This window comes from Typha latifolia, chromosome 3 (assembly GCF_019914945.1).
Source record: "Typha latifolia isolate L0001 chromosome 3, TyphaL0001v2, whole genome shotgun sequence".
Taxonomy (NCBI): Eukaryota; Viridiplantae; Streptophyta; class Magnoliopsida; order Poales; family Typhaceae; genus Typha; species Typha latifolia.
The window spans coordinates 5,883,613-5,903,505 of NC_133088.1; the positions used below are offsets into that span (position 1 = coordinate 5,883,613).

Consider the following 19,893-nt stretch of genomic DNA (forward strand, 5'->3'; position numbering starts at 1 on the left):
TCCCATATTAAAGCTCACATTAAATCCCCTTCTTTTGTTTTTTTCATTTAATAGTTAGGCTTCTCATTAGGTTCATAGATACTGTGGTGATCTATCAAGGAGATCCTTTATCGTCTTTCTCTTATGTTTAATGTTGAAATTAATAATTGTATGTTTGATGAGTTTAAAATTGCTGAAAATGATTACATTTGGCGTCTTATGTTTGCTAATGATATTCTAATTTTTATGAAGGCAAATGCTATTAATTCTAGTCTGTTAAATTTTGTCTTAGATAAATATTGGTTACTTACCAATCAACTTGTCAACAAGAGTATGCATGTATTTTATCTTCCTAATTGAGCTAGTTCTAACTTATGGATCTCTTTAGCGGGTTGCCTCAAAATCCATTAGGGCACTTATCTATGTATTTATCTGGATATTCAAATTCAACCTTCCAAAATTAAGGTTAGACATCTTGATTTCCTCCTTGCGAGGTTCAAAGGGAAGTTAGATGAGTGAAAGAAAACCACCATTCAAGCTGAGATAACTGCTCTTATTAAGCATACCATATTAGCTCTCCCCTCTTATGTGTAGGATTATTCTTCAATTCCTTTGTCTACTATTGCCAAAGTGGATAAGTATGCTCGCTCCTTCCAGTGGGGCAAGTGTGATAGTGCTTCGATGTTCCATTTGATTAATTAAAATATTTATCATAGGTGTCCTAACTAGGGTGGCTTAGGTACTAGAAATTTATGGGATCCGCATTGGGCTAATTCGCTCCAAAGCTATGAATTTGTTTACTTCTCCTCACAAGATGTGGGTCAAGCTCATAAATCACAAGTATGGTAACTGTAATATGTGGCATCTTCTTACGGCCAGAGCTAAAAACATATAATAATGCCTACTTTGGCAAAGTCTACCAGGCCTCTACCTCTTTATCTGATTGAGGGCTCTTGGAGTTGGTCCTCTAGGCTCTAGCCCGCTTGGTATCCTCACTATCTCTTCTATTAATAATTTCGTAATGGATTTGGTCCTCATCGTGATGGGGGGCCAATGTTATGGAAGTTGCCACTTGCTCCTAAAATATAAACATTCTTCTGGAAAACTATTTGGAACTAGCTCCTTACTAATGACTAAATGTGCAGTATATCTTTGTCTTTGTCCACGTATTGATCACTTGCCAAATGACTAGGGATCTTTTGGGAGCTATGGAACAATATTTAGGTTTCAAAACATTGGCCCTGGACCTCGAGTATTTCGAGGCCAATAGAAGAAAAAAAAAACTACAAAACCCCCTACTTGCTCAACTCGCCTGGCTAAGTGGCAGCCTCCTGATGTTCACTTTATCAACGTTAATGTCGATGAATGCTTCTCCGAGCAGACTGCTTTAGAGATCAGACTGTCTGTCACTTTTCTACCTCTGAATCACTGCAGGAGGAAGCCGAAGCTCTCAAGAAGGCTCCCCTCAAAGCTTGGATCTAAACCTTATCCAGATTGCACTTAGAACAATATATTGGATATCTCTTGTTTTATTTCAGCCTTTGATTCCCATTAATTTAGTCTGGCTTGCCAACTTTAAGAGGGACCAAGACTTTTCTCCTATTTGGGTTGATTCTACCCCCTCTGCTTGAGATCTTTCACTGTATAGGAATACATTAGGCATCATTTTTGATATTTAACCTTCTTTTGTGTCTATTTTGCTAATACAATTTCCTTTCTTATTAAAAAAAAAACAAATCCTTAGAATTTCTAAATGATTTTTGCATTTTAAAGACTGCATTGAGATATCCTGCAAAATAACAGTTTTCTAAGCACGATGGCAAACTTGGAACATCCAAAAGGAGATAAATTAGCCAGATTCAAACAATGATGAAGTTAACACAATGTAGAACACTTTTTCTTTTCTCTCTTTTGGGAGAGAAGTGGAAACACAATGTAGAACACTTTTTCTTTTCTCTCTTTTGGGAGAGAAGTGGAAACACAATGTAACTTAGTACATCCAAGAGAACTACTGTGATGATTAATTCCATATCAAAGGATAACAGTTAGCTCAACTAATTGTCATTCTACCCTCATTATCTTGGACGTTTTGCTGCTGTTGCTGCTGCAGCTAGTTGGAAGGATACCCTCTGGGGAGTTTGCTGTTGGGTTTGTTGATCACTGCTATTTCTCTGCTCTGGTAAGTAATTACGATTCGGATTAGGGTTTGGATTAGCAGCGCCATCTTCCTCTTCCTCTCTCTCCTCAACTTGAGAAGGCTGCTTCCTCGGAATAAGGAGCTGGTAGTTGGGGCTGATTAGTGTATCCTGTTCAGGTGGTAATGGAATTGCTCCTGGTGGTGTAATGGACTTTGGCAATGGGATTTTGTTTCTACTCCTTGCCAGCTCAAGAAGAACCTGGCAAGTTTATAGATAGATCACATTGATACCTGGCCTTGCAGCAAAAGTTCTCTTGCAAGGTGAATGATTACAACTAAAAGATTCAATAGCTAAAGATATTGGGCTACTCGATGTCCCTTATGTTGCAAACAAAATCTCTGAGTAATGGGTTCACAAAGCTAGAGGCCATAATGTAGAGGATCAACTCAAATAATCTATGAGAAGCTTTAGAATTCTGGGGCTAACCATCAGCAGGAGCAACATAAGCATGTGTCATTATAAGAGATAAAAGGGTCTTAGTGTAATAGGTTTGTCGGGAAAAATAAGGGGCATGAAATTAAGGGTGGTGCCCAGATTCAAGTACAGACAGACAAGTTCATAAAGTTTCACCTTGTTATAAATAATCATACAAATTTAAAGCCCAGAAATTTATCAAGATGTTACTTTTTAATCCAAGAAACTGCTGAAGGTTAAGAAGAAAAAGCGAAACAATAACAAGGGCTTGCATCAAAATTGCGAAAAATGGTGCAATAGCATGTTATCTTTGCCTTGTAAGCAAAGGGGCCAAATAGCAGCACCCAAAACCCTAACTTTAAGGTGGGAAGGCAAAATTCCACAAATTTACACCCCAATAAACCCAAAAGATGCTATTTTGACTCGTACCCAGATAAATGGCCTATCTGAGAACTCCAATCTAGTAGATATCACAACGAACAAGAAGTAGAAAGGTAAATTATTGGTAATAGTAACAACAAACCCTACCTCTCGCGGCGGCGGCTGGGAGAAGGAGAAGTTGACCTTGGATTGGATGGCAAGGCGGACGTCGTCGGAGTCGACGTTGGGTTTTCCAGCGTGCTCAGCGTAAATTTGGGCGTCGGAGAGCACGTCTACGACATAGCGGTATCCAAGCTCAAGGAACTGGTGGACTACTCGGGGCTCGTACTCGCCCTCTCCGATGCCCATGGATCGCAGTAGCTCCTTTACCACTCGCGCGTCTCGAGGCTCCGGTGACTCCTCCCTTCCGACTCCTACTGCTCCGCCTCCGCCTCCGTCGGCGTCCATCTCTCTTTCTCTCTCTTGAGGGCTCTTCTGCGATATTGGGCCGTGTCAGGTTCCGGCCGGCCAAAATATTTTAGGGCCCCTAATAGTCAAAGTTCAAATAACACCCTACATTTAGTGATTTTATAAGTAACACCTCGTTTTAAACTACTATTCTCATTAGTGGTGTAATTAAGTGCCTAAATTCTCCAAGAGAAAGACAAGTATTAAACATGTCTACATGGTTCAACATTATTCTGCACCAAAATGTTGGGGCGAAATAGAATATGTCAGTCTCCTGAAAACTTCTTTCTAAAAAAAGATGAACTTTGAGATTACATAATCGCCACCATTATAGTAGGCGCCACCGATATTGGTGGCAAAAAGTGGTAGCAGTGGGTCAAAAAAGCCTCATTCCCAAGTACATTCAAAAATTATGTCTATATGAGTTTGCAAGTCAATTTGCTAGCTTGTTTGCTTCAAGGTGTACAGTTAATTTTGATAAAGCTAAATCTATTACAAAATAGCTTGCAGTCGTTAGTGAGGTGCATCACATTCCAAGGAGTTTGGTGCACATCATTCATTATCTTGACCAAGAAGAGGGAATCAATTTCGATGATTAGAGGAGGCAATTGCTTCCGGCTGAGGAAGCTGAGAGCATCTCTAAGCACCGAATCTTTAGATGCAAGGGTGAAGGAGATCTGTCCAAGGAATCGACAACCAGCCATGATGACGAGAAAAGTGGGGAGTAGGGATTTTAACCTTACACCTGGCGAGGCTAGGATGATGAGATAAGTGGCTAACCGTATAACACCCGCCACCAAACACATGTCTCTCACGTGGGTAGAACCCACGTGACCTGGTAGTCAATGTTTCAACACAATATATAAGTGAAAAGCCTACATTTTCATAAATAATATACACAAAAAGCTATAACACTAAGGCTACAATAAGCCTAAAATAAATATTCATAACAAAATAAGACAAAACCGACGCAAAAGCTACAAGCCATTTAGCTTAGATTACAAGAGCAAATAAATAAGAGAAATTAATGCTATTTCTTCGCCAACTCCGCCACGAACTCCGGCTCATCTATTAATCTGAAAATATTTCCACCGGAAGGCGGTGAGCATAAAGCCCAGCAAGTTTTTACTTTTATAGTCTAAAAGTGGTGCAATGAATGATGCAACAATGAGTAAATATAAATATACGCATCATGATCAAACCAATGCATCAGTATGAACTATCAAATCCTCAACTTGAGCTCACACTGAGCTCCGCCCATAGGCTATGTCAACACCACACCACAAATATGCATCATCTCAGACTACCAAGTCTGTAACATAAGCTCATGTAGAGCTACGCCCGTAGGCTACATCAATCCTCACACCCGACCACGCACATACCCCCAAGGAAGAGTAGACCCTAGCGGTAGAATCACTAGCTTGTCACTCGGCGAACAGCATGATCGATTGTCTGCCACCACAGACTAAAGACATCAATCGTAAGCCCATCACCAAGGTTAGTATCGCACATCGATACTACCATCTGAGCTCTCGGCTTTACATTATCACACCACTGTACGAAAATCATGAGTCGTCGCTCATGGATGCCCTCACCATGCATCATCGGATACCGCTAGGTCTACGTGATCCCATCATTCTCTTTCTCTCTCTATCTTAAATACCCTAAATGGTATGACTCTTGTCGATCGATAGTAAATTGCCCATCGCCCAATGAAACGGCTGCCAGATTATCTAGGATCAACATATTAAGATCTCAGGTGTGGGCCCTAATATAAATAAGTATAAAAATATCCCTCGCCCCTAACCCTGGCTAGGGAGGTGTCAGGTACTGTCGAGACACAGTAGTTACCCCATTTATGGTCGTGCACCTTTGCAAGTAGCATGATATTTTCCAACACAACAAGCATAATTCAACACCTATCATTATCATATTTTGCATGCTAAACACATGATCATGTCCAATAAGTATGCGAAGACATCATAATATGTGAAATCTTACCAAACCGCAAAATATAATACCATGCATGACATGCAATAATAACGATAAGGAAAATGTATGCACATAGCATGGATGTGATGATTTCATAAGATACGATATTTCATTCTCTACACTACTTCTACATTATAGAAGTTTTACTTACCTGAACCGCTTTTTTGACACTAGCTACAACTACGCCACGAGATCATCCTCATAGGGTACCAAGTCCACCTCGATAAGAAAAGTAAATAAAAAGCATGAACATGATATTCCTATAACTAATTAGTTAAATAATCTTATGGACATTCACTACAGGCTTGGGTAGGTCCATCTCGTAATTCCTACATTTATTAATTAGGTAGAGCCGACACAGCTATACCAAAGTCTGATGTGTTATTAAACGTAATAAAAAATATTCTCCTCAAACTATCGCCCAAATCATTATTATCAAATTTATGAAAAATCACATAGACAATATTTAATTAATAAGCTTCATCAAAATAATGCAACTTATTTAATATCATTTTCATACATTTATCTGTATTAATTCTCCGATAGGGGTAATTAATGCAGATACACCCGGACCACTGACTCTTTTGATAAAATTGAATTAGCCCAAAAGTATAATTAGCAAAAGTTCATATCCAATTGGAGCTAGTTCCTGATATGTGTTATTTGTAACGGCACTCTCAGGCCATAGTCTACTGCATTAAGATTAATTCATAAAAATAATTAATGCAACAAACACTACTATCAGCAAAACAAACAATGATTAATTAAGGCTCACGGTTGCCAGCATTAAAAATAATTAAATAATGACTTAATAATTTAAAGAGATAATCAGCGGGTAAATACTCTATTTAGCCGGCACAAAGCTAAAATAAACCCACCAAAAATTGGCCTAAGGCCTACCATAACTAGAAAAACACATGGGTTGGGCTATGGCCCAACCCACCCCAAATTAGTCTGAGCTACTTGTAGCCCCACCTACCCCAAACATGGGCTGAGTCGCATGCAGCCCAACAACACTCTAGAGCTTGGGCTAGGCTGCACCCAGCCTAGCCCGACCTAGACTTAGGCTGGCTGCACCTAGCCCAACCCAAACTCGGGCTCGCTGCACCAGGCCCGACCCAAACTCGGGCTAGCTGCACCCGGCCCGACCCAAACTCAGGCTAGCTGCACCCAACCCGACCCAAACTCAGGCTAGTTGCACCCGACCCGACCCAGACTTGGGTTGACTACACCCAGCCCGAGCTCGAGGCACTACTCCCCTCCCTCCCTCTTCACCTAGACTAAAAGGAGAGAGGATGGGAGGATGGCTATCGGGGCCATAGGACCGACTGACCCCCCCCCCCCACCCACCCACCGATTGGGTCCTTGCCGTCGGTGACCAGCTTAGGTGACCCGACCAACACGCTCCCCTCAGCAAACCGAGGCTAGCCGAAGGGAAGCCCAGCAGCCAGTGGCGCCCGACGACGAGAATCCACCTCACCTCGGCTGCTGGCCAAGGCGAGTGGTTGCTTGATGGCTTTGGCCACGAGAGCCTCGAAGGAAGCCACTAGGGGCATCCTCGTGAAGAAGGGGAGCTCACCGAGCCAGCAAGGCACGAAGCTATCAGCCAGCCAGATCACGGCGAAATCGAGAGAGAAAAACTTTGGAGAAGAAAAACTCATATGCTAACACAGTTTTAAATAAAAATTACCCGATGAGATAGGCAGCTCCGGTGCTTCGATCCACGGGGTCGGCAGTTCCGGCGGCACTCTAGCGCAGCACGTGCCCCGCTATAAGAAGAGAAGAAAGAAAAAGAGAGAAGGAAAGAAGAGAAGAAAGACAAAAGAGAGGGAAGGAAAAGGGGCAAGAGGCGCACGTGCCCTGCACGTGCACACCCTTAAGTCAGCACACGTGTCGAGCATGTGCGTGCCCAAAAAAGTTTTTCTTTTTTTTATTGGATGTTACAAACGACCTACCCCCATGCATAGAGGTGTTCATATTACTCTTAGGGAGCAAGCCCCAACGTCCCTAGGACAACCCTGGGTGGAGTAGGGACTAATGAGGTTATCGACTCGATAGGTAGCCGAAAAGACATGCGAAAAGATCTACGTAGGATCTGAGTCTTGCTCCACTAGGACAGTTACAAAGGGGCATGGATCCGGTTACCATTGGAAAGGGAAGGAGCAAGTTTAGACCACATCGTCGATTTGATCTTTGCATTAAAGAAAGGCTTCACGAGGTCATCATAATAGTCATTCTTAATGGATGGGAGATTAGGTCAATCAGCTTGAGGACCCACAGAGGTCCTGAACCTCCAAGGAGTCCCATAAAAGTCCATGAATGACTTCATAATAGCACTACACCTAGAGGAGGTGGCACCATTCAAATCTGTGATCGAGATGATAATGTTCCTGTAGTTATAGATCTTTGCAGAAAGTGAGAAGAAACTGTTACGAAGCAACTTTATCTGATTCATAGCAGTTCTACAAGAGATTTGGGATCCGCAGGTGGAGGCACGGATTCCTAGGTATAAGATGGAGGTGATGATGGAGAGGAGGCCGAATAGTTGATTGAGGTGGCTCGACAATAGAAGATGGTGGTGGTGGTTTGCAGATGCAATTGCGATAGATGGTTGAATACTATGATTAGCCTCCAACTGTGGTAAAAATTATATGGGAGATATAGACGATTAAGATAGAGAGATGAAGGGGGAGAAGTAGGCATGCCCTACGGGACTAGAGGGATCGGTGACAGAAGGAGATTGGAAGCTAGAACGAGACCTTGCCAACGAAAGATGTGGCACTAGCTGGTGAAGAGGGAGGGAGATGTAGAGGCCGGTGGCCTAGTTGAGAGAGATGTCGGGGCAAAAGCCAATTAATCTTTCATTCTTAGCATGCCTAAGATATAAGCCATAAGGCCCAATTTAAAGAGATTAAATTAAAAAATCTAAAACAAATTTAGCTAAACCAATCTTCCTTATCTTTCCAAATTAACTCTTCATTTTGCCATAGATAGATTCTGAATCTGGAGAAGTCATGAATACAAAAGTTGTAGATCTAGATGTTGGAGATCTTATTCAACTAGTTTAATATTATTCTAATATCTGTAGAATATTCTATAAATATTTTCTCAAAACTACGCAGAGCTGAATTTAGTTAATTAAATAAAATTCTAATCTACTAAGAGTTTGATGAAACAACATAAGAATTATAAATAAGATAACTAGACTTTATCTATCAAGCCTAATGTCTTTCGAGGTGATCGATCTAGGCCAAATCATTTCAGAAACTCATATTACTATCCCCCGACTTAAGTAATCCACTTCATCCTAGCCTTGATTTGCCATTTTAGGTTAATGAATCTAAGTAAGGCCACGCACCTCCGATTCATGGTGGCTAGGACATGGCTTTTGATCCTCCCCGAGGGGAACCTCGACCTCTCTAGTTTCCAGTTCCGCAATTGTGGCTCTAGACTTATGCAGGCTAACCTCCAAATGGCCTAGACTATTGCGATTCTAGTAGGTAAGCAACTGAGACAGTAGGAAAAGTTTCTACCTCTTTTCGTGGAAGGGACAGTATTATTACAAGCCGCTCGAACATTATTCACTATGTCTCAAACCTTGGGTATTCATAACAAAACCATTCAAAACAAAACAATTTTTTTTAGGTTTCTTAAAAGTGCCTAGATTCAAGATTAATGGAGTGATTAGAAGTTTTTTAAAAATGTCAAAATATTTTTAAAAAAACTCAGTCAAGCCTAACCAAAACCCTCCCCACACCATGATGGTTGTTACACCAGATGTAGGGGGAACCCAAGAACATAGCATCCACTAACTCAGCATCAAAGACAAATGGGAAGAGGTAACATACTAATAGAAGGAAAGCAAGAGAAAGGTCTGCCCCCCTACGCCTAAGGAGCCAAAACACAATAAAATCACCAAGCACCAACCAAGGAAGATCAACAACATTGATATAACTAAGCTCATAGAATAACCAGTTCCTATTAAGTGCATCATTACTAGAGTAAATCGCTAAAATGAGGTAAAGGGACTTATCTTGAGAAGAGCAGATGAAATGGAGGACTTGCGATGAGGAATGGACCATGATTACAATCCTTGCACTCGAGCGCAATGACACCACCTGCCGCTCCCAAGCATGGGACATGGATCTCAGACCAGTTCAGCTCTAATTTGTGAAGGCAAGAATCTAATTTTCGTTTAGTCAAATGAGTTTCAATAAGAATAAAATGGACCAGGGAGGGAGTAGTAAGGAGGCTAATGGTCTCCCTTCCTTCTTCGCAAGCCCTCTAATATTCCATAATATGGCACATATTAAAAAATCATATCTTCGAAAGTGCTCACCTCTCTATCCTCCTCACAAGAAACCCTCTTCTTGCCCATGGCCATAGACTCCTTACCTCTAGAGGGTTTTGGGCCTCGAGCCTTCGGTCTATTCAAAGTCGCTATCTTAATAGGGAAGGCAGGCACAATTTTTCTTTGCTTGAAGGACGCCGTGGAGACCATAGCCACCAGATTTGGATTAGCTGATTCTAGGAGAATCTCAAACGGCTTCGGATGAATCTTCACCTGCATATACTTGAGGGCTGCAAGAGCATGATCCATGAAAGACTATCATGCAAGAAGCAGATGTGGTTGGCCAAATTGTCGGTGTTAGTATCCACCATAGGATCGCAGTGGGGAGTAGGAATCTTGGCCTTACACGTGGCAAGGCTAGGATGACAAGACAAGTGGCCAATCACCTACCCCTATGTGTAGAGGTGTTTAGATCAACGATGGTTGTGCCAATGGCATTGGCACGTATTTAAAATACTTTTAATAAACTTTTTAGGATGTTTAAATATATGTATTAAATATATGTTTTTCGGTCTTCGATATGTCAATCTTCAGTTTTTGGTTTAAATATATATATTAAAAGTTTAAAACCTATATTATAATATTTTATCTTTAGATTATTTTTATAAATGATATATTTTATTAAAGATAAAGCAACAGTTAAATATAAATATTATTCAACACATACTATAATTGAAGACATTCATTAAAACTAATATTAATGATTGAACACTTCATAATATAATTGAATATATAATATTAATCAATAATAGTTTAAATAATTAAATTTATATCTAGTTGAACATAAAATGATGATGAGAATCAAATACTTTATTTGTTGGCACAAGAATAATATGAGAATATTGCTTTAAATATTATTGATATTCTTCAAAACTCATTCACTAATAGTATTGCTCGTTGTAACATCTTACATAGTCTTCATACAAATAAAAATTTTATAATTCTCCTATAATATGATTATAAATATTAAACATACACAGAAATGAACGACATCGGCACAAGCATAGACACACCGTAAGCATATGCATATTATAGATATAGAGTATAATAATAGTGTTCTTGCTCTGGTGAGTGTGATTGATATGATAGTAATTATAATAAACTCATATCATTCTGTGGATACACCTCTCGTAATATCTTGCTACCTACAAACTTAAATCCTCTATAAAAAGAATACCTCTTTGAAAAGGTTGTGTAATAATGACACATATCTCATCTTCATTATCATCACCACTAGACTGAGTCTTATTATTGTCACCATCACTATCACCATCACCATCATTATTATCATCAATTTTATCTAAATCTTCTAAATGATCAATTGATCAATTGATTTGATAATGACCGATGAAAATAAAAAAAATTTAAAAAAATGGCTCCACATAGCACAATGACTGGCACGAGGCCGTGCCAAATGGCACACAGCCATGCCAACTGGGCACGGCTCAACATGCACTAGTGCCAAGTGCCGTCATAAGTGCTGGTCGCCATGGGGCGTGCCGACAGGCAGGGCCATCCATGGTTTAGATTACTCTTAGGGAGCAACCCCCAACGTCCCCAGGACGACCTTGGGTGGAGTAGGGATTGATAAGGTTATTGGCTGGATGAGTAGCCGAAAAGATGCGCGAAAAGACCTACGTAGGATCCTAGTCCTTCTCTATTAGGACGGTTATGAAGGGGGCATGGATCCGACCCATTAGGGTTACCATTGGGTAGGGCAGGAGCAGGTTTAGTCCGTTGCTACGTCAAGTCACCATCAACTGTCTGCTTCGGCACTCCAAGGAGTAGCCTGCAGGGCAATGACCCTTGCGACATTGGGGCTGAACCCTGATCCAAGAGGCAAACGAGTTCCTTTCCTCCCTTAGCCTTACATTAGCCTCTAGGTTAGCCTGCGCCAGTAGAGTCCTTGCCCTAGTTGGGCTCCCCCGAGGATGGTAAATTATATTTAACCCTAAAAAAAATATAAAGATGCAATATTTTTTATTGCAAATTATTCTATCTTGTTTGAGATACAATAATAATTTAACTTGTATACTTATCACTATCATATTAGAAATGCATAACAACCAGATCATTTCCCCTCCTCATCCAAGGAAATAGATAATATGTGGTCCGAATCTGTTACTCCACTCCGACCCGTACCTCCACTAAAAACCAAGCAAAAGAGCTCTCAGCCTTGCTTCTCCTATCTCCAACCATCGCCATGGCCATAGCGCCTTCCGTTCCCACCCTTCGCTCCTCCTTCCTCCTCTCTCCTCCTCACCCGAAGCTCCCCACCTTTTCCTTGAAGCTTCCCAGATGCAACAACCAACGTCGACCGGCCTCTTATCCTCGCGTCAGAGCTATCGAGCTAGACCAGAGCACGGTACTATCCTCACCCGTTATACCTTTTTCCCGTAGTTTGCTTTCGATTAATGGCTCTTGGGTTGGTTCTTAGCTCGTGGCAATCTCGGTTGGGGTCGTCAGCGTCGCGGTTGGGATTGGGATTCCCGTGTTCTATGAGACTCAGATAGATAGCGCTGTAAGTTGCTTCTTGGATTTATTCTTCCCGTTACTCTCGGTTCGGATTTTTGTGCGAATTTTGGGGGGGGTGGCGGGGAAGGCGAGATTTTGATTTGTGGAGCGTTGGGCTTTTTCTCTTGGTGCAGGCTAAACGGGAGAACACGCAATCTTGCTTCCCTTGTAGTGGCTCTGGAGCTCGTAAGTCACTGTTGCTTTAGACTATTTTTCATGTTCTCTTAGGAGCTCATAGAATTTGTACATGTAAAAGTACTGGCTAATTCTACTGCATTATATTGGTATATGAGAAATTTCATCAATTACTTGAGTGGCGTGTTGGTGATTAACAATCTAGTTGGAAGAATTGCATGTTGTCTAATTGGAGTTCCTGAGTTTGTGTAGATTGTTATGACAAAGTTGGACTTGAGCTTAGCAGAATCAACAAGTAAAATAAACTGGCAAAGAAGAGATGATACTAGGAATACACATTCACTAATCATAAGAGGTTACAGGAAAATCATTTGAAACTTCTCAGGCAATTTTCTGATGAAAAGTCTAAAGAAGAGGCACAAAAAACTATTAGCAGTAATTGCCTAACCTTTTTACCTATGGAGTGATTTCATGATTTCAACCATCCTACTGTGATGTTATAGCTGAAGTTGAATTCAAATAGAGAAGTCCATGCAGCATGGTGAGTAGGACTCCGCAACATTTTATGGTGTTGAATTGAAGACCGTTGGGCCAAATAGACAAATCATTCATATATGATGACGTTAATTTTATAGTCATACTCAATTTCTTATGCTAATATAATTTTAAAGCTTATTTGTGGTAATATGTACAGAGTAACTAGATTCATTGAAAAAGTATCCCAAGATAAAGGTGTTTGGACTTTTGGAGAGATTTTCATGGCAATGTCTTTTATTAATTGCCAGATGCAGGAATATTTTGCACTTTCATATCACATCTTCAGACTATGAATAAGTAGCTTTCAAGAATCAAGATCTTCAACTTCCAATCTAAATTTTGTGAACTCTATGCTGCTCTATTTATGTAATATGTTGATAGACTAGATGGCAGGAGATTGCATACAATGCTTAAAATTCAAGAAATGGATAAAGACAAATTTGATGTCCTGTGAACTAGTTACTAGGATAATTATTGATGATAAATAAATACATAGCTATGAAGACATTTCTTCATTATCTGCATGCTTGCAGCTTTATTTCTTTTACAATATTCTGTAATGGCCTATCATATGATGCAATCTAAGGACTTCCATATTAAAAGAAAATGGTTGATTTTCCAGAGACATGCAGGTTTTGCACGGGAACAGGCAACGTGACTGTAGTACTTGGTGGAGGCGAAACTGAGGTGTCACAATGTATCAACTGTGAAGGAGCTGGCTCTTTAACATGCACTACATGTCAAGGCACTGGGATCCAACCACGCTATCTCGACCGCAGGTAACAGCCAAACAATAATTTGTTGTTTTCATCTCCTATGGATAAGATATATGATCAATTAATTAGACATATTTATAAGATAAGATAGATCATTCCTTTTCTCATGACAAAGAAGACCAAATAGATGAAGTCTAAAAAAAGCTTACACATGTATGACTGTTTCTCTTAACTTACTCTAATTCCTGGGCTAGCAAGTTATGTGCCAACATACTGCATATGGGCTACTCTACGAGTGCTTAATTTGCAGAACATTGTGAAAAAAAAAATGAGGTGAAACTTATATTGTCAATGTTGCACTGCAAAGGACTAAGAATCATGGATAATAGCAAGCTATAATTGAACAATTGAAATGTGGAATCAACTAGTACATGCAAATAAAGATGAAGGATAGAGGCATGCCTAAAGGTCTTGAAAGTATAGAACTCCATTTGACATACATGCTTGATAAATTCGTTATTTACAAGTCCATCTTAAACTAGCTCATGGCCAACCTAAGAGAGATATGAAAGGCACTTGGTTATTCCGAATGATTGGTTAAATTTCATAACAATCAGCATTGTTTCGTCAAACAGGTATTAATGTAAATATGCATGCAGCATAAATATGTTCTAGGAATACATTAATTACTATTTATAAATAGTTCAAACTAGGTCAGCTTAGTTTACCCTCCCCCTACTAACTACTATTTCCAAATGCTAACAATCTCCTTGTCACTAGAATTGATTTCAACATCACCTATAATCTTTTGATTCGTCTTTGTCTGCTTTTATGTGTCATAATTTGGCCTTTTCGAGATGACTTTAATATTACATTCTTTATCTTTTGAATAACATAGGAAATATTTAGCTTGTAAACATTCTAATTCTTTTTCCAATTTTTCTTCACCAAAACAGGGAGTTCAAGGACGATGATTGAAGCCGTAGTAATTGAGACTTATTCTTCTGGGCTTAACGGCAAGCAGCTTAGAGTACCTGTAAAAGCCAAGGAAGCTCCCCAGTTGCTTAAAACAAAAAAAGAATAAAAACGAAATGAAATCTCCTGTTGTTGTTTAACCATTCTTTTCTAGTAAATATGTATGAGTCTCAACATCTTGTGGTGTTCCTATAATAACAGTTCTGTTTTTCTTCCTACAGTCTTTAGTGTTGATAACTTTTCTTGGGCATGTGACCCCCTCTTTCACACCATAGTAACCAGCGGAGGCAATTTGCTTAAATGAAACATCGATCAAAGCAGTAATATGTGTTTTCTCGGAGTTCAGTCTTGCTTCGAAATGAATCAATTACTCATCAAATGATAAAGCAGGGTCAAAAGAAAGATTCATTTCTCAGAATATTAAAAAAAAGACATAAATTACCGAGGTCACTTGGTCAGAAGGGAGATAAAAATGACGTAGAGAGGTCGAACTAATATTTCTGGACTTTGGGGGAGGCTTGGATTAAAGCTTTCAGCTCTAAGGTCTGCCTCCTAAAGAGATTTGGGGGCTAGGCATCAAGACATCTGAAGATCCTATGGCAAATAGTGGGTGAAAGTTGTTAGACTTGGGGCCTTCAACTTTGTGGAACAAGTCTATCCTTCATATTTATTAGAAGCGTCTTCTTCCCTTTAAGGATGTATCGCCTAGATGGTCTACTTTATATAGACTTGATCAAACGGCCAGCATACATGTGCCCGGCCCGGTTTGAACCGGGCTAAGCTCGGCTCGGACCCGGTTTAGGCCCGGCCTGGCCCAACCCTGAACTACCCATGGGCAGCACGGGCCAGCCCTTTGCTCGCCCAATCCGGCCTGGAAGCCTGCTCTCGTTCGGCCCGCATGTTCAGCCCGCAACTAGGCCCGCCTATTTTTCTACAGTAGCCCGCCTGTTTCTACTACAGTAGCTTGGCCGTTATGCTACAATGAAAACTAACTAAAATTTTGGTGTTGTACCGTTTTATTTTTTTCAAGCATGCCTTTAAAATTTTTATTTTATTATTATTATTTTTAAATGAAGGAACAAAAATATTTTAAAAAAAAATAAGCTAACGGTAAAAAATTTCTAAAAATAGCTAAAAGGTTGGGTTGGGCCGAGTGATTGGTGGGTTGGGCTTGCCCGGTTCAGCCCGAGTGATTTGTGGGTTGGGCCGTGAACAAAGACTTAAGCCCGGTTGGCCTAGAAAGCTCGACCCGAACCTAGCTTGGCCCGTCGTCCGTCGTCCGATGATCATGTCTAACTTTATGGAAGGGCACTCTCAAGATGGCCCTCTTATTTTCCATCATCTCCTCCTTTCTCTCTCATAAGGGGATGTGAGTGATTTTCTAGTTTAATCACTAAACTGTCAAGCTTCCCTTCATTTTGGGTTTTTGTGCGCCTTTTGGGCCTCCTAGCAAAATGTTTTCTTCCGAATGCTCCTAGCCTAAGATGGCCTAATGGCTTGGACTTGGACACCATTGCCGAGGTCAAACCAAATCATCTTTTTGTGTGCCAATCTCTCATCTCGTGGGTCTTCCTCCAATCCTAACAAAATCTTCTAAAGATTCTCCTCCTCCAAGTCCTACTCCCCTGCCTCCCTCAACTCCTTATTGCTCCTTGCTCAACTAGTCTCAATTAAGCTCCCAGCCTTTGGAAGCTCTCTACCGAAAAAAATGAAGAACTTCCTTTAGTTAGCCATTCTCAATGGATTCTGCACTGAGGACATTTTGGCTATGAAAGGGTTCATAGGGCATTACTCTTGTCTTTTGGGTGAGAATATTTCAAAATCCCTCAACTATCTTCTATTGAACTGCGAATTCATCCAACCCTTCGATTGTGACTTATAAGGCTTAATAGAGGTGAGCCTCATGATTGGCCACCTCATAGAGCTATTGTGTTTGGCCTCGTGGAGCCTCTCTGTTGGGCATTTCCTTTCATTTTTGTTTTCTCTCATCTCTTTTCTTTCTCTTTATTTCATTTTCTTCTAAATAAATATAACTAGGTTTGGCTCACTTCCTTTAGATCGAAAGTAACTATGGCAAGATATTTATTGCAAGAGAAAACAAGCCAAATAAAAATATTGTTTCATTTTATTTACTTGGAAAAGGAAAGCTTGAAGCTTATAGTTGAAATGCAGCATAAGGGGGTGGAGGAAAGTCATACACCAGATACTGAGTACATTCTAAGACATATGTAATCCATCAGTACATACTATTCCCAAGATTCTTGTCCTCACTAATTGCTTCAATTGTTGATTACTTATAATATTGATACTATGAATCGTGATTATTATTGTCATAGCCTTCTTCTACATTATTTCATAAAAGTAAAATTCTTTTAACATAAATAATAAATAAATTTACGTGCAAATGTTCAATCCTCTTTTTTAAGTAAACAGTTTTTCATGGCCTAATCAAAATTTGACCAAAACCTAACTATCTTGAATGCCTATAGACCTAAATTATGTTATGACTAAGTTAGCCTTGAGGAATACTTAGGAAATTGGAAGAGACACCATGATCTCTTTGCTGTACACTATAGCCACTTCTGGCGAAGCACTAAGCAGCGAGTGAATGAGCTAGAGTACGATTGCGATGCTTTAGAGTATTCCAACCCTTGGCCAACGTGTCCAAGGTCCTAAGCTACGTCATGACTAATCAAAACTCGAGCGACATTGTAGTAATTTAGAGAAACACATATTTATCCTCTATTGTACTATTGCTACACTAATAAAAAGAAGAAAACACAGCATCTATAGTTGACAATGTTTCAACCACAATTAGAAGGAGAAAAGAAGCTCACTCTTCTTTGATGTGCACAGCAATTATGGGCAACTAACTGATAATTTTGTTCTAGCCTTTTTAGCTCTCAAATATTTCACGGTACTTATATCACTTGGCCTCTACATATATGAGATCTAACTTGCTTTAAGACTAACCTTACCCTACAAAGAAGGTAGAGTGCGCATAGATTAGCGAACCAAGCAAAAGGTTGAGTCCATGATAAATTGTATTAGAGCTGCTATGGCCTGCAAGTGCCATATGTTGTTGTGATTAGGAATTATTATTATAGTGTCATTGTATAATGTAGTCATTGGCAATGTTCTTCCTAAGAAGATATAGTCTTCTAGGCATGGCAAGTGCAAAGATCCTATAAGGAAGGTTGTTCCCTTGAATGGTCATATGTTCTCACTCGAGGATAATCTTGGACACATAGATAATTTGTAAGAGACACAAAATAACCGCTACATCAACTTAAAGAGCATATGCTATATATGAGAGCTTCTAAGCTGAGATGGGCACCTTCAAAATCTAATTTTGTGATTTCAAAGTGGAGCTTGATCAATGGAACAAGAGCAAGTTGCAAGTGATATGATTTGCTTTGCAGTCCAAAGTCGACGAGGAGGTCAACAATCTCAAGTTTTGAAATACTCTTCTTCAGAGGGTTGTTGTACATTAGTTGTGGCTAAGAAAATTTGCTTTGAAGAGCTACAATACAAAGTTGATGAGGAGATCGACAATCTCGACAAGAGAATGTTTTTCTTGAAAAGTTTGCTACACATTAGGATGCTTCGCGAATGAGGACCAAAGCCACATGTCCTAAGACCATGAGTGTTTAAGGGTGTGCGTGATAAGAAACGAGGTGAGAACATACATCTTGCTGCCCACAATTATAAAGATGAAAGCTTTGTGAAGGCGATTATCTTAGTGGAAGATATTGACACCCTTAATGAGTACAATGATGCAATGTCGAAGGAGTGATCCAAGCAAAGGTCATCAAAGCGAATGGTAAATCATGTCATTGAGGCAAAGCTCGATGCGTAACAAACAATAAGGATACTATACAAAATAATATCTCTAGAGCTCAGGAGCTACAGAGAATATTGAAGACACTATTGGACACATACTTCATCCAACCAAGGCACCGCGCAAGGCGACGGTATGAATCCAAAAATTGGCAAAGTTTACCTTGGAAGGTAAGACTCAATATGTCTAAATCAGCAAAGGGCTGATTTATGGTAAAGAGTTGTGATAATTAATTCCTAAGTGGGTTGGCATAGAAAAAAATGCGCACAAAAAGCTACGAATCAAAGGGGCAGCAAAATAATGCACTACAACTAGTTGGAGAGGATGAACGACAACCATTTATGCCATACACTTTGAAGGCAAGAGGACTATGTTGCAGGCCAATGGCCACATGGTTTGCCTCGAGACTAAGGAGAGGAGTAACCTTGAGAAGGAGCTCATGGAAGACCTCTCAACGTAGGCACGAAACTAAGATACCTACGTATTAGGTAGGGGCGAATGTCATGGCCCAATCAAAATTTGACCAAAACTCAACTCTCTATGGTGTCCAAATATCTAAATTATGCTGTGACTAAGATAGACTCAAGAAAAACTAAGACAACTAGAAGGGGCATTGTGATCTCTTTGCTGAACACCGCAAAAATGCGGCAGAGATACTTTAGATTGTAGCCATGATGCTCTAGAGTGTTCCAACCCTTGGTTAAAGTGCTCAACTACATTATGACTAAGCTAGACTTGAATAACATCACGTTAAATTGAAGAGACATATCATTATCCTTTGCTGGATTGCTACTACAGTAATAAAGAAGAAGGAAAGTGACAACATCAACAAAATCTACTTGTGCCAATGGGATAGAGTTCAATTGATTAAAGAGATTCATATTGTATGAAAGCAACTCGAGTTTGAATCCTAGCAGCATTGATATTTAGCGGGGCACTATTAAATTCTCACTTCTCTCTCTTTCACCCACCAAAAAAAAATCTCAATTGTGTTGCATTCACTAACTAGGAAAGTGACTTGGGTAGAAATTATAGTCAATTAATAAATAATTTTATTTCTAACTTTCTAGATCTCAAATATCCCATTATATTTATATCCCTTTAGCTTCTATATAAAGCCCTAACCTCTTTAGAGGGGGTGTAAACGAGCCGAGCCTGAGCGAGCCGGCTCTGGCTCAGGCTCGGCTCGAAATTACTTTCGAGCCTCATAATGTTGCTCAGGCTCGGCTCAGCTCAACTCGAGTCGAGCTCGAGTTGAGTATAACCGAGCCCGAGCCGAGCCCGAGCAAAGCTCAGGCTTGATTAGAGGATGAGACGGTGGCGGCGTGGGCAGTGGCGACATGGACGGCGGCTTGCCGAAGGAGTCGGAGACGGATGGAGGAGGAGGCGACGACGAGGAGATGGTGAATGAAG

At 40.2% G+C, this 19,893-nt stretch overlaps 2 protein-coding genes across 2 annotated transcripts; one reads left to right on the forward strand and one right to left on the reverse strand.

Moving 5' to 3' along the window:
* Positions 1-1,854: 1,854 nt before the first annotated feature.
* On the reverse strand, positions 1,855-3,527 carry LOC140785278 (transcription initiation factor TFIID subunit 9). The gene is made up of 2 exons (XM_073133088.1): positions 3,120-3,527; positions 1,855-2,375 (listed from the first exon to the last, which is right to left on the reverse strand). Exons 1-2 carry the CDS (start codon positions 3,417-3,419, stop codon positions 2,055-2,057), a joined length of 621 nt encoding a protein of 206 aa, XP_072989189.1. The 5' UTR covers positions 3,420-3,527; the 3' UTR covers positions 1,855-2,054.
* Positions 3,528-11,853: 8,326 nt separating this feature from the next.
* On the forward strand, positions 11,854-14,857 carry LOC140784508 (protein SPA, chloroplastic). The gene is made up of 5 exons (XM_073131976.1): positions 11,854-12,127; positions 12,200-12,283; positions 12,411-12,462; positions 13,571-13,727; positions 14,621-14,857. The coding sequence occupies exons 1-5, from the start codon at positions 11,966-11,968 to the stop codon at positions 14,640-14,642; spliced, it is 477 nt and encodes a 158-aa protein (XP_072988077.1). The 5' UTR covers positions 11,854-11,965; the 3' UTR covers positions 14,643-14,857.
* Positions 14,858-19,893: the final 5,036 nt, after the last annotated feature.